The sequence below is a fragment of the Lactuca saligna genome, chromosome 1 (genome assembly GCF_052625555.1).
Source record: "Lactuca saligna cultivar CGN05327 chromosome 1, ASM5262555v1, whole genome shotgun sequence".
Taxonomy (NCBI): domain Eukaryota; kingdom Viridiplantae; phylum Streptophyta; class Magnoliopsida; order Asterales; family Asteraceae; genus Lactuca; species Lactuca saligna.
The window spans coordinates 153,878,016-153,893,747 of NC_136417.1; the positions used below are offsets into that span (position 1 = coordinate 153,878,016).

The window sequence follows — 15,732 nt, forward strand, 5'->3', positions numbered from 1 at the left end:
TGATCGTGGTACACATTTTTGTAATCGTATACTCGGGAGTGTTTTGAAGATATATGGTGTCACTCATAAAGTTTCCACAGCATACCACCCATAAACAAATGGACAAGCTGAGGTGAGAAATCGACAAATCAAGGGCATTTTGGAGAAAACCGTGAATACAACAAGGAAAGATTGGAGTACACACCTTGATGATGCTTTGTGGGCGTACCGCACTGCATACAAAACTCTAATTGGAATGTCTCCATATCGTATTGTTTTTGGAAAGCCGTGTTGATTACCCGTTGAGTTGGAACATAGGGCATATTGGGCAATCAAGCAGTTCAACATGGATTTAAGTGAATCGGGAAAGAAGAGGAAGCTGGACATACAAGAATTGGAAGAAATCCGCAATGAAGCGTATGAGAATGAGGTTCTTTATAAGGAAAAGACCAGAGCATTCCATGACAAGATGATTACACGCAAGGTATTTCACAAAGGTGAAAAGGTACTACTTTACCATTCGCGTTTTAAATTGATTCCTGGTAAATTAAGATCCCGTTGGGTGGGACCATTTGTTGTCACTAATGTTTTTGAGCATGGTGCAATAGAAATCACAAGTGAGAAAACCGGGAAGATTTTTAAGGTAAATGGTCACCGTTTGAAGCCTTATTATGAAGGATTTCAAGTCAAGAATGAAGAGGTGGAGGATGTAATGGATCCAAAGTATGAAAATTGACAAATAGTTGGGATCCAAGTCGAGCCAACGACATGAAAAAGGGGCGGCTAACCGGGAGGCAACCTGGGGGTATTTTTGTCATTTAGTATATTTTCATTGTATTTTCTTTGTTTTCAAACTTCCAAGTTGTTTTTCATGCTAAAAAAGGGTTAAAAATCATTTTTCGGGTAGTAGAGGTTTAGCGGGTTGCAATTTCAAAAAGTGAAAAAAATCAAGTTTTTTGGCTTTCTCAAAAGTTTACACGGCCGTGTAAACTTATGCCTTGCATTTATACAGGCCGTGTAAACGATTGAACACAGTTTTTATGATTTAGGGATTTACACGGCCGTGTAAACCCTCCCCTTTGATTTACACGGGCCGTGTAAACGCAAAAGCAGGGCTGAACGATTTTAAGGTCAAATCTCGATTTTTCTAACTCATTCTTCACTCAATACCTGCGATTCCCTCTCTCCCTACTGCCCCCTTCGAAAAAACCCGTCCAAATACTCAATCTTCCTCAATTTTGCATCAAAAATCAAGCTCCAAGGTATGAAATTCCTCCCTTTTCTTCATCTTCTTTATCTTCCACATCTATATCCTTCTCCCATGGCCGATTTTGGGGTTTTTCAACAAAACCCTAGAATTTTTGAACTTCAAAGCTCAACCTAATGATTCAAATTTCTTGTAGGATAAGCTTGGGGATACCTTGGAGAAGCATTGGATATCATCTTATCACCATTATCAAGCACAAATTGGTATAATTGTTCCAAACTCTTACTTTGTGCATTTAGATAGAACACATTCCTTTTTTGGGTGTTTTTTGGTGAAACTTGCTAGTTCTTGTGCTTCAATTGTCTTAATTGTATGAAATATTTTGTTGATTCATTTGGGTTATGGCTTCCCAGGGTAAAAGACATAGAGTTGGCACTTCGCATGATGAACAAGACCCACATGCCATAGACAACCCCTATGGATTTGGTATTATTTTTGAGACCAATCGACAGGAAATCTTGTATGCAAATCTTGTTACAAGAACAATGGGTGCTCAAAAATTTGTTGACATCCAAGCCCTCAAAGATTTACACATATACAAGGGTGTTCACAAGCTTTTAAAAAACATAGGATGGGAGAGTCTTTTGAATCTTCATGCAGTTAGTTACCAAACACCGATGTTGGAACTTTTGTCTTCCATTTCCTTTGACTATCAAACCCATCTCCTAACTTTCTGTCTGCTCAACCAAACCCATCAATTTCATGCTGATATCCTTTGCGATATGATTGGTGCTCCTAAAGCAAGAAGGGATATATACACAGCTAAGGGTAGAAAAAATGTTGTTTTTGAGCAAGACTGTGCAAATTTTTGGAGAAACATCTCTTGTGAGTATGAGTATCAATCAAGCACTGCCAAAGCTTCTAGCATTATCCATCTGGTCTTGAAAGTAGCTCACCGGATCATTGCTTCTCTCTTATTCCCTCAAGAAGAGATTAGCAATGCTAATAAAAAAGAGCTAGAAGTCTTGTGGTGTATGATTAACAAGCCTGCAGAAGTCCCTCATTTTGGTTGTTGGGTTATTCAAAAAATGCTCAGAAGTGCTACGAGCAATGGTGGACAGCTACATTGTGGAGGCATGGTTTCTATTATTGCAGAGCATCTTGGCCTCCATCTACCTAATAACCCAACAAACATCATCATGGGCCGTACTCGTCTATCAATTGATGTTATGGAAACAATGCATCCCTTCCACCGCCTTCCCACTGGGGATATTCATTGGACAGTAGATGGGAAAGAGTATCTACGTATAGACAGCAGAAATAAGAAGATACTCAATTTAGCCAATGATATTCCATCAACTAATTGGAAACTCAGATCCAACTTAGGTGTTACAGTCGATCATAGTCCTCGATCCTCTCCTCCTCCTGCTCCTACTGCTGGTGCTTCTAGTTCCTCTCGCCCTATTCCTTTTTCTGAACATAATCTTTATATGGGCGAGTTTGCACGTTTGAATCATCGTTACACCAGTCTACAACAGGAAGTTAGGGACACTTATACGGGTGTCGCTGAAATCACTTCTGATTTTCAGGACTACCGTAACTTACAAGAAGAGCATTGGGCCCAACAAGAGTTGCGGTGGGCTGAGCAAGATCAAAGATGGGCTACTCAAGAGCAGCACAACCGCAACATTCACCATCTGCTGAGTGATATCCATAGAGTTCTTGTGCTCCCCACACAGTCGCAACAGCCATCAGCATTTCAACCCCAATGGCCTCCCTACTATCCTACAGATTACCCTTCACAGTTCCCTCCATACCCTCCGCCCGGTCCTCAATAGGACGGCTACGCCTCTCTCCAAGCATCGAGGACGATGCTATACTTTAAGCTTGGGGAGGGGTATCCATCCATGCATATCCCGTTGCATATAGGTTGCATGTAATTTTGTACATATTGCATTAATTTTCATTTCATTTTCGTTTTCATTTTTTTCTGCATGGAAAATTTTTCAAAAAAAAAAACCAAAAATATTTTCTTTCTATTCTAATTTTTATTATTTTCTTTGCATCTAAATTTTTGCATTGCATTCATTGCATAACTAAAAAAAAAAAAAAAAAAAAAAAGAAAAAAAAAACCCGATCTGTAACACCGTAAATTTCAAAACAAAATTTTCAATTTTCTTGTAAAACATAATTCGATTAATATTCATCAAACAACCATATTAATTATCCAATATAGGTCAATACAAAATCCCAAGATCACAACGTAAAAACTCCGAGTGTGTGTGTACGGATCAAGCCGGCGCCTTCCTGCGGTCGTCACTAGTACTTGAAACAATAACATCAAACACCGTAAGCACAAAGCTTAGTGAGTTCCCCAAAATACCACGTTTAACACTTAATAGCCACTCGAGGCTATAACTCTATGGGTCCGTGCACCCAAACTCTGTGAACCCTCAGGTTCTAACTCTGATAAACATGCACCACATAAATCACATAGAAATAATGCAGTACAACACATAACATACATAGCATACAAATACTCTATCACATAACTCTGGTTACCTACTCAAGGTAAAGTATAGTGAGAAGACTCACCTCGCGTATCTCGGTATCTCACGAATCCTGGAAATCCCTCGTGCTCGATCCTTCGAGCTCTAATCCTCCTATAACATCATATGTCTCTAATTAACACTGTATATCTCTAAGGTTGACTATCCCTAAGAAGTCAACACAGGTCAACTCTGGTCAACGGTCAACGGTCAACTTTGACCGGACTCGGCGAGTGCTACGGCGACTCGGCGAGTCTAGACGTTTTCACCAACCCTTTGAAATTCCCTTCCTACACGTTGAGTATCCCCCCCCCCCCCTTACTCGACGAGTTTCTCCTAGAAGAATCGCGGGACCACCCCGACTCAACTCGCCGAGTCTCAAGAACAACTCGGCGAGTCCCAGTTCGACTCAGTCCACTTTTCGTCCCTCTCTAACTCACCTGAGCATTCTCACACTTGATAATCCACCCCTCCTTGATTCTTGGTATCCCAAAGATTCTTATTTGGATTGTGCACCGCCCCGGTGCTTTCAGTAGTACGGGCCCAATACTACTGTCCACACCGTCTCAGTACACACCCCAAATCTTCCTCTTCGGATCCCAAATCCCAAGTACTCTATCATGCGTAGACCACTCTCTAATAGATCTCTCATAAGCCCCTCGCTGCTACCTACTCACTCTCAAGCATCCCATAGCAGCTTACCTCTCCCTAGGCTAATGCATCACAAATCAGGCCACTCTAGTCCTATTAGCAATACCTAGCCTACTTTAGCATGCAGATACATCATATAAATATCAATATTACATAATATAAAGGTATTTTGGGAATTCACCGTTCGGGTGCTGACTCATCGTACACACGTTTCTTCCTGGAATTTGTTTCTTTTTCAAGAAAATCTTTTACTCTTAGAAAAGTTAGGTTTTCTTTTGAAAATATCTTTCCAATTCCTCAGTTTGAGTTCAAATACTCCCGAAGGTGTACCCGAATCCCTCAAACCAAGGCTCTGATACCAAATTGTAACACCGTAAATTTCAAAACAAAATTTTCAATTTTCTTATAAAACATAATTCGATTAATATTCATCAAACAACCATATTAATTATCTAATATAGGTCAATACAAAATCCCAAGATCACAATGTAAAAACTCCGAGTGTGTGTGTACGGATCAAGCCGGCGCCTTCCTGCGGTCGTCACTAGTACTTGAAACAATAACATCAAACACCGTAAGCACAAAGCTTAGTGAGTTCCCCAAAATACCACGTTTAACACATAATAGCCACTCGAGGCTATAACTCTGTGGGTCCGTGCACCCAAACTCTGTGAACCCTCAGGTTCTAACTCTGATAAACATGCACCACATAAATCACATAGAAATAATGCAGTACAACACATAACATACATAGCATACAAATACTCTATCACATAACTCTGGTTACCTACTCAAGGTAAAGTATAGTGAGAAGACTCACCTCGCGTATCTCGATATCTCACGAATCCTGGAAATCCCTCGTGCTCGATCCTCCAAGATCTAATCCTCCTATAACATCATATGTCTCTAATTAACACTTTATATCTCTAAGGTTGACTATCCCTAAGAAGTCAACACAGGTCAACTCTGGTCAACGGTCAACTTTAACCGGACTCGGTGAGTGCTACGGCGACTCGGCGAGTCTAGACGTTTTCACCAACCCTCTGAAATTCCCTTCCTACACGTCGAGTATTCCCCCCCCCCCTTGCTCGACGAGTTTCTCCTGGAAGAATCGCGGGGCCACTCCGACTCAACTTGCCGAGTCTCAAGAACAACTCGGTGAGTCCCAGTTCGACTCAGCCCACTTGTCGTCCCTCTCTAACTAACCCCGGCTCACTGAGTCTACCCATGACTCGATTGGACCACTCACTGAGCAATCCCAAGGCAATCTTCAAACTACTCGCCGAGTCTGATGAACAGACTCGGCGAGTTCATGCCATGCAACCACTCCAACTTGCTTCTAAGGTCAGATCTGCTTCCACAATCTATAGATTTGGCCTCCCTAGACTGATTCATCACGTAAAGCTTCTATCTTGGTGCCCATAACACACCCCATGGCTCATAAATGGAGTTTTGACCTAAGGCATGAGGATTCCAATCCAAAGCCTCCATTGATTCCCAAAAAGCTTGGGTAAAGGGACACTCTGGACCTCTAAGGGTCCAGATCTATGGTTCAAACCTCATAAGGGACCAAGAGGGCCCTAGATCTTGACACAAAAGGGTTCAACAAACCCTAAATCTAGATAAACATCAACAAGGAGGAAGATAACTCGAAATTATTACCACAATAGTGATGCTCTGGACTCCAAACCCTCAAAAGTGGCTCCACTTGCTTTCCCTTGGCTAGTTCTTCTCCTTCCTTGCAACAATGACACCTCCAAGATCAATAATGGCCTCCTACTTTGCTCCAAATGCTCACACTCGATTAGGGTTTCACTAAAGGGACTGGTGAGAACAAATGACGGCCATTAAGCCCTTTAAATAGGTCTCAAACCCGAGAAATTGGGGTTTCATTACACAGCGCTGACTCGCCGAGTCCATATCCTGGACTCGTCGAGTCCAGGCGCGATCTCGCGACCAGATCCGCGTCCCTACTCGGCGAGTCTGAGCTCCAACTCGCTGAGTCCCCTCTCAAATCACCAAAAACACAAATATACAAGATACCTGAAAAATCCGGCTGTTACACGATCCAATCCCAAGCAACCAAATCTTTTCAAAACAGTTGAGCAGGTAAATGAGTCATGTACCTTGAAATTGGCTTGCTCTTTTTATTGAAAAAATCTAAAAGCAAGTTAATCACACACGAGCACATCTCCCGAAGCTACTTGTGCAAAACAGAAAATGAGAAGATTGACAACACTGGAGCATAACAGCATGTATGAGTTAATTCTTTGGGACATATGACCGGTCTTATGAGTAGTAATGCTCAATTAAACTTAAAATGTCAAATTCAAAAGTTCATAAAAAGAATGCAAAATCTCAATGTCCCGCCTTCCAGCGCTCTTAAAAGTCCTTTCTACTCTTTCCCTTTTATATACCCTGTTTGGGGACATAACTTTCAACTATACTTACAGGTTTTTACATGTTAACATTTAGTCCCCCGAAAAATGTCTAGAAGTCACTCACGGTAATAGACCATGAGATATCCCATAACAGAAAAGTCAAGGACGAAAATATAAAGAAATCGGCCAAATAAATAAATAAATTAAGTGTTATGTGTTAATTTAGTTATTTGTATTTAAATAATAATAATAATAATAGATCTTATATATATATGTATATATATATATATATATATATATATATATATATATATATATATGTTAAAAAAAAAAAAACTATTATTAAGTTAATCTGTGACCTTTGGGATTCGAACAAGTAAACTCTGCGGGGTGTTCTACACCTAATCACCTAAAGCTAAATTGTTTGGGATTGATTGGGTTGAAAGTTCGCTATACGGGTTCCATAGAAAGTCATGAACTTAATAATAGCAAATAAAGCTAATATGTGGCCTTTGAGGATCGGGCAAGTAAACCCGAGGGATCTCTTTAAATCTAGCACACTAAGGTCATTTGATTTGGATGTGTTGGTTGAAAGCCTACTACACGGATTTCAAAGAAAGTCATGAGCTTTATTTATATATAAAAAATGTAATTAGAAAGTTTGTACATAGTTGTGTTTATAGTTTAATTAGATGTTGTGTTTAGGAAAAATAAATGGCTGTCAAAAGATTCTATTGGACTTGAATTTGAATTTATGACATTGGACTGAATGTTAATTACTTCGACTGTGTAAGTGGTTTAAAGTTTGTAACCAATCTGGATAAATATTAGGGAATTTTTAGAAAAGATTTTTCAGAAAAAGATTGTTGTTGACCAACAAATAGCTGGAATCGAACATTGTTATATTTTATGAAACAAAGATGGTTGAGCATGTTTTGTCACATATAATTTCACGAGAGTAAGACTATAATTTGTTCCAAGAATTGACTTGATAATATTGAAAAGGAATAAGTGTTGTGATCTTTAATTCTGTTGAGTTGTACTAGGGAGTGGACAAAGTCTTGTTTCTATTATCATTTAATATTTTGAGACTAAAGCAAAGTTAGCTCGAGGCATGACAGGTACATTCTCAACTATGGTACAAAACAGGGTAATTGGGTTGGATCTTTTCATGTTTGTTTTGATTTCATGCATTAAGTTTTAAATAGTTTTAACTTTAATTTTCTTTTCTTCTATTCTATTTTATTTTTTTTCTTTTCCAGTTTAAATCTTCTTGTTCTTTCTTGAGGACAAGAAAGGTTCAAGCTTGGGGAGATTTGTTAGGTGCATTTCATGCATTCATTTTTATAGTTTTAGTTCATAAAAGTGCATTACATTTAGGTTTAGACTCATGCATTTTGTATAATTTAGGGATTTTTCATGATGCAATTCCATTCACATGCTTTTAGGATATTTCAGGGACTTATGAAGGTTGGATCTTGTTGGACGAAGTTATCAAGAGTTGGAGACAAAGTTGTAGAAGTTTTGGAGCTTTGAAGAGAGAGAATGAAGAAATGAAGAATTTGGCTTCACAGGAGTTTACACGGTCGTGTAAATGTATACATTTGATTTACACGGGCTGTGTAAATGTATATGCAAGGACATTCTACTTCGAAGACCTGGAAGAATTAAGCATTCTACTTTTCTTGTTTACACGGCCGTGTAAATGGAACCCTTTGATTTACACGGGCCGTGTAAACGTCTCGGCAATTTTGAAGTGGTTTTGTCTTCTTATAATTCAGACAATTAGTTTTTATAGAGGTTAGGTCGGATTTTGGGAGGAGAAGAGACGATTTTCAGAGCTTTGGCAAGTAGATTAACATTTGGAAAACACTTTAATTTCTTTTTGTAAGTCAATTTGAAGTTTAAACTTGTTTGATTTGTAGTCCAACCTAGATATGTGTGGTTCATTTTATTATCATTTCCGAATCTGAATTCTTAAGTATGTGTTGTTAGGCTGTAACTTGAATTTGACTTATGTTAAACATCTAGTAATATTTGATTTGATCTTAATCATGTGTTCGGTTAGTTCTCTTTTTCACTTGATCAATGAACTAGGGTTCTATTCAATCTAGTTAATCAAATCATGAAATTCGTATATGTTTTATGATTTGATGTTAGTAACATTCACTTACTTGGTTGTAATTAGATCAAAATTAGTGCAATCAAAGATTAAATATTTATATTCCCAAGCTTAAGAGGAATGTTAAACATTGTTGGTAATTAATGTAAGAACCTAATGTCATTTAATGATTTAATGCAAGAGCTTATTTGGGTTGAATCAATTAAATGAAATTTTATTTAAAGAGCTTATTTTGAATAAAATACTTTTGCCAATTTGGATATTAGAGTTTATTAATATCCAACTTACCAACCTAGATTGAACATGAGTTATAATCATATTACATCTTTCAACATAATACATATATAAGAGTCAGAATCGGAAATGTACTTCATTTACTGCGTTTGTTTTCAATCTTTCTTATTTATGAAGTTTAATTCAAGTTTAAATACAAACCCCCATTTCAATATTACTTGTATTATGTGTGAAAATATGGCAAGATAAAAAGTCCCGTATCTCTGTGGACCGACCCTGCTTACTCTATACTATCTTTAGTATTAGAAAAAGCAGTGATTTGAGTTATATTAATATTATTTTATCCCATCATTTGTTGGTTTGACACCCAAACAGCCCTAATTGGACCCATATACATGAAACTTAATATTATGGGCCTAATAAGCCTAAAATGAACTAGGTTATCTTTAATGGGCCTTATTGGACCATAACAAATTTAAATTAGCCCTAATAGGTCATAAAAATCAGTCTTTGATTTTTGTTGGGCCAAAAATCATTTAACTTAACCATAAAATGGGCTTAAGCATACAAGGGCCAATTATTTTTCCTTCCCCTCTCCATTCTCGACCCAAACCACAAAAGAAAGGAAGGGTTGGCTTTTTATTTTCCACCTCGCTAATATTTGATGGGTTTCCATGCAAAGTCTCATGCTTCTAAGTAACCATCTTATCATCTACTCTCTCTTCCCCTCTCTTTTCTTCTCTCGGACGAACACAACACAAACACACACACATTACACTTAAAAGTCTCTCAAGGAAACTCCCTTCACTCTTCACCAAGTTCTCGAAATTTAGGAGGTTTTTCAAGAAGATATTTCCACAAAATCATCATCTAAGGTATGTTCATGCTTAGATCTATGATCTAGATTTTTTTTTATCAAAAACCTCTTCCTAATCTATACAAAATCATGATCACTCTCTTAAAAATCATCTAAGTTCAAGATTTACCAAGAGGACTTGCTAGGATCGAAACTTTCTTCATTTTTGATGAGATATAAATCTCTTAGATCATTTAGATCTTACATAGGTTTGGCAAAACGATTCAAACAAAGTAATAAACAAGAGATGGAATAAACAGTATGCTTAATGATTCAAATGATTCAAGCCTCAACAGAGCTCGACAAAGAACTTCCCCAGTAGAGGCTTTAGGGTTTACAATCGATAAGAACAATGAACGCTATTAAATTATCTCTAAAATCTTACGTGCTAAGATGCATGCAAGCATCTATAAATACTCAAACCCTAGCAAATAAATCACGGATGGACAGGCCCAATCCGGATACAAAACAGGGCTAAGAGCCAAGCCCAAGATGCAACACCTTCTAGACCTAATAATCTCCCCCTTTGCGTCAATTGGAGCGAGAATATCACTTCTTATTGCTGGGTCCAGCTGCAGGAACTTTCTTAGTGGTTTCAAACAGACGTGGGATAAGAGAGAGGATAGTCTGTCTGAAGCGAATATACCACTGGATCATGTCATCAAAGTACTTCTTGTCGTCTGCTGAATTCTGCTTGCAACAATGAATGATTCCTAGAACATGTTCCAGGCATGCAGTGGTGTAAAGATGTTTGTCAGCCAAGGCGAACAGGCATTTTTGGCCTTCATTCCTTGTAAACATGACATAATTTCTTTTCGGGTCAATCTTACCCATCTGCATCATTTTCAAGTCACTGGCAGAGCCAACAGGAGAAATAGTGTGCTTTTTCTTGAAAATGCTAGCGATCTCCTGATCCATCTTGGCAACTTCCATGATGTAGCTGTTGGGTTTTGAGCATTCTAACACTTTCTAAGTGTACATGCAACCCTAATAAACCTTGGATCTATGTTTGTCTAAGATACATGCAAATAATTAATTTTCCAAGGTTTATATCCTAGCTAGCATGGCATGGGGAACATGAATCAAATAAAGCTAGAAGAAATACTTACCTTGAAGTTGTAGTTGATTGCTTGGAGTTTTTGACCCTAGCACCAATAGTGTGGATGCCTCAAGTGGAAATCACAAATCACCACAAATTTGGAACTTTGAGAGAATAGTCACTACTATCTTGAAATTTGCCCTCACCTCAACAAGTGTCAGCTAGTGTCATTTCAAGAACCAAAGCCTCCTTTATATAGTGTGGAGGATTAGGGTTACATCCCTAAAACCCATGTCTCTTCATTTCCATGAGATCCATGGGTTAAAGCTCCATGGAGTATCCATGGACTTTTCCATGCAAGCCTAGCCCATTCCAAATAAGCTTTAGCCCACACTATAAATATAGAAGCCTGTATTTAATTAGTAATATCTTTGATCTCTAAATTAATCCTAGATTAATTATAGATCACTACTAATTAAATAATATGATCTTATATTAATATAATATAACTTATAATATATTAATAAATCATAACTTGTACTATTCACAAATATTATCCATAAATTGTTCGGGTGAAGTGCAACCCAAATGGACTATGCCGGGTCGGGTCAAGTTCATACCAAATATAGTTATGAACTTAGACACTATATCCAACAGTCTCCCACTTGGATAAGTCTAATAACTATAGTTGCAAGTATGACTTCAGGAACCGATCAACAATCGTAGCTCTTTAAACTCTGTTGAACTAGAACGTGCCATTTAAGATAAGTGATCACATAATCCTCTGTTCTAGATATCAGTCGGACAAATACATGGAACATGGTGTTGCTTATTGTCCAACATTTGTTTCTCGATTTGCGATTTGTTTGACATAGAACTTAATTGAACACATCAATTTAGTTCTGACCGGGCCCGGTACATAGGTCAAAACAAACTCATCGAGGGGCCCAGATATCAACTTCTAATCCAAGAAGGAATAGATAAACTTCGACTCATATGTTTGTTCTACCAATCATTGAGTTACAAACAAAAGCATGTTTTATAACATCGAGTTACCAATGCGTTTTCGTACAATCAATGCATAACCAACTTGTAAGTAACAAATCATATCTCTAGGTTTGAAGACTTATATGATATTACCGTCTCACGATCACTCGAGATAGAATTCCATGAAGTGATTCCAGTGAGCGTGGGTTGAGTCCAATGCTCAGAACTTATGAGCACTCATGATTGTTGTAGCCATGTCCAACACCTTAGACCTCTGCAACCAATCATGACAGTCTTGATTCATACCTACTTTTGACATATGACCGACATAATTATTCTGGAAGTCAAAGCATGCAAAAAGAAATAAATTAAATGAACCACAAGTGATAGAAACACTTTACTCATAAATAAAACACCTTTTATTCATCATCAAATGTCAATTACACTTTACAAATTTCATAATTTATCTAACTACTAAAACTTATATCATCCTTCAGCACTATGCTCCGAGCATGCTGGAGATGCTTAACCCTACTCAGTCCCTTCGTGAGGGGATCTGCTGGGTTCTCATCCGATGATACCCTCTTTGCCATGAGGATTCCTTCTTCTATTCGATGTCTGATGAAGTGATATTTTCTATCAATGTGTCTGGATCTCCCATTATCTCTTGGTTCCTTGGCTAAGGCAACCGCACTATTGATGTCACAGAAAATCTCCATCGGCTCTTTTATGGTTGGTACAACTCCAAGGTCTCCGATGAAGTTCTTTAGCCATATAGCCTCCTTTACTGCCTCGCTTGCTGCTATATACTCTGATTCACAAGTGGAATCAGCCACTGTTCCTGCTTGGAACTCTTCCAAGTGATTGCTCCTCCGTTTAAGGTAAAGACCCAACCCGACTGAGAGCGGAAATTATCCCTATCAGTCTGGAAGCTAGCATCACTATACCCTACAACTCTCAAGTCATCACTCCCACCGAAGGTAAGGACCCAGTCCTTAGTCCTTCGTAGGTACTTGAGGATATTCTTTATCGCAGTCCAGTGTTCCTTGCCAGGGTTCCCCTAATACCTGCTAACCATGCTCAAAGCAAAGGCTACATCAGGTCGAGTACACGTCATAGCATACATGATCGATCCTACAGTTGAAGCATAAGGTAGTCCACTAATTTCTGCTATCTCAGCCTCAGTACTTGGGCTTTGTGTCTTACTAAATCTGGCATTACTTTGACTGGGTAACTCACCTTTCTTGGAGTTATGCATGTTGAATCTTTTCAACACTTTGTCCACATAGGTGCTTTGACTAAGTCCAATTAGTCTTTTACTCCTGCTTCTCAAAATCCTTATCCCTAGGATATAGGCAGCTTCATCAAGGTCCTTCATAGCGAAACACTTTCCAAGCCAGGACATTACTTCATGCAGAGTTGGGATGTCATTTCCTATGAGTAGTATGTCATCCACATACAATACCAAGAAGATGACTATACTCCCACTAGCCTTGACATAAACACAAGATTCATCTTCACTCCTAGAAAAGCCAAATTCCCTTACCTTTTCATCAAAGCAAAGATTCCATCTGCGAGGTGCTTGCTTCAATCCATAAATGGATTTCTCAACCTTACACACTCTATTAGGGTACTCGTTGCTGAAAAAACCCTCTGTCTTACTCATGTAAACATCTTCAGCCAACTTTCCATTAAGGAAAGCAGTTTTGACATCCATTTGCCATATTTCATAGTCATGAAATGCAGCTATGGCTAACAGAACCCGAATAGAGTTAATCTTGGCTGCTGGAGAAAATGTCTCATCATAGTCCACTCCAGGAATTTAAGAGAAGCCCTTTGCAACCAGTCTAGCCTTATCAGTGTGTACTTTACCATCCATGTTGGTCTTCTTCTTGAAGATCCATTTGCACCCTACAGTCTTACGACCGGGTACATTTTCAACCAAGTTCCAAACTTGATTGTCATACATGGATTGTATCTCGCTATCCATAGCCTCTTTCCATTTAGCAGCCTCAGGGCCTACCATGGCTTCCGTGTAGCTGGTAGGTTCATCCAGACCTACTAGTGTCTCATCACTAATAAGTGTCTCACCTTCTGCAGTAATATGAAAACCATAGTAGTGCTCAGGTGCATTCCTAACTCTCGTGGAACGTCTCAGAGGTACAGAATCGTCAATTGGCTCAACAGGAGTTACCTCCTCAAGTTGAGGGCTAGGGTTTGAAGTTCCTTCACCACTTGAATCTTGAAGTTCTTCAAGGTCAATTTGCCTCCCACTGTCTCCTTGGCTTATAAATTCTCTCTCACGAAAGACTCCTCTTCTTGCTACAAAGACCATATTATCACTAGGTCTGTAAAAGAGGTAACCAGAGGATCTTTGTGGGTAGCCCATGAAAATACACCTCTCGCTTCGGGGTTCTAGCTTATCATGAGACTCGCGCCTCACAAAAGCTTCGCAATCCCAGATCTTGATGTGGTCTAGTTTGGGTACTTTACCAGTCCACATCTCGCGAGGAGTTTTGGCAACTTTCTTTGTAGGGACTAGATTAAGGATATGGGCGGCAGTCTCTAAGGCATACCCCCAAAATGAGATTGGTAGCGAAGCTCGACTCATCATGGAACGAACCATATCCAACAAGGTTCGATTACGCCTCTCAGCTACACCATTCAACTATGGTGTCTTGGGTGGTGTCAATTGTGAGACTATCCCACATTCCCTTAGATAGTCAAGGATCTCTGAACTAAGATACTCACCACCACGATCAGATCGAAGCATCTTAATGTTCCTGCCCATTGATTCTCAACTTCCTGTTTAAATTCCTTAAACCTTTCGAAAGTCTCTGACTTATGCTTGATTAAGTATACATACCCATATCTACTGTAATCATCGGTAAAAGTCAAATAATAACGATTAGCATCCCTTGTGGCATGTTTGAATGGTCCACACACATCCGTTTGTACAAGGTCCAACAAACCTTCACCGCTCTCACACGAGCCTGTGAAGGGTGAGTTTGTCATTTTTCCAAGTAAGCATGATTCGCAACTATCATCTGACTTTAGGTCAAATGACTCCAAGACTCCTTCCTTTTGGAGTTGCCCTATATGCTTCTTGCTTATATGTCCAAGTCGATAATGTCATAACGATGCTTTATCCAAGTTATTATTATTAATAGAATTAATACACATCACATTATTTCCTAAGTTATCAACCACAGATACTGTTTCATACACGCCATGACAAGGTAACGCTTTAAAATAAAGAACATAATTAAAGAAAGCATCAATAGAACCAACTTCATTATTAAATGAAAAGGTAAAGCCTTGTTTATACAATGCATGAAAGGAAATAATATTTCTCGCCATTTCTGGTGAATAACAACATTTATTCAAATCTAAACTAAACCCACTACTTAGCGACAAAGTATAAACTCCAATCTTGGTGACAGGTGTAACTTTCCTATTCCCCATGATTAAGTTTATTCTTCTTTGCTCCACATTCTCACTTCTTCTTAGTCCCTGCAAGTCACAACAAATATGAATACCACAACCGGTATCAAGGACCCGAGATTTAGAATGGGGTGAGTTATTAGAAATGATAGTGTAAATACCTGCATGGTTGGGTTTAACTTTCTCATCCTTTACATCTTGCTGGTACTTTGGGCAGTTTCGCTTCCAATGTGCCTTTTCATGGCAATAGAAGCATTCAGCCTCTTTTGGGTCAGAAGAAGGA

The 15,732-nt window shown here is 38.7% G+C and overlaps 1 protein-coding gene across 1 annotated transcript; it reads left to right on the forward strand.

The window, feature by feature from the left end:
- Window positions 1-325: 325 nt before the first annotated feature.
- On the forward strand, window positions 326-715 carry LOC145012774 (uncharacterized). Its single transcript, XM_078971568.1, has one exon. The coding sequence runs from the start codon at window positions 326-328 to the stop codon at window positions 713-715; it is 390 nt and encodes a 129-aa protein (XP_078827694.1).
- Window positions 716-15,732: the final 15,017 nt, after the last annotated feature.

Coding starts and splice junctions, on each gene's coding strand:
- LOC145012774 (XM_078971568.1), top strand. CDS start 326: ATGGATTTAAGTGAATCGGGAAAGAAGAGGAAGCTGGACATACAAGAA.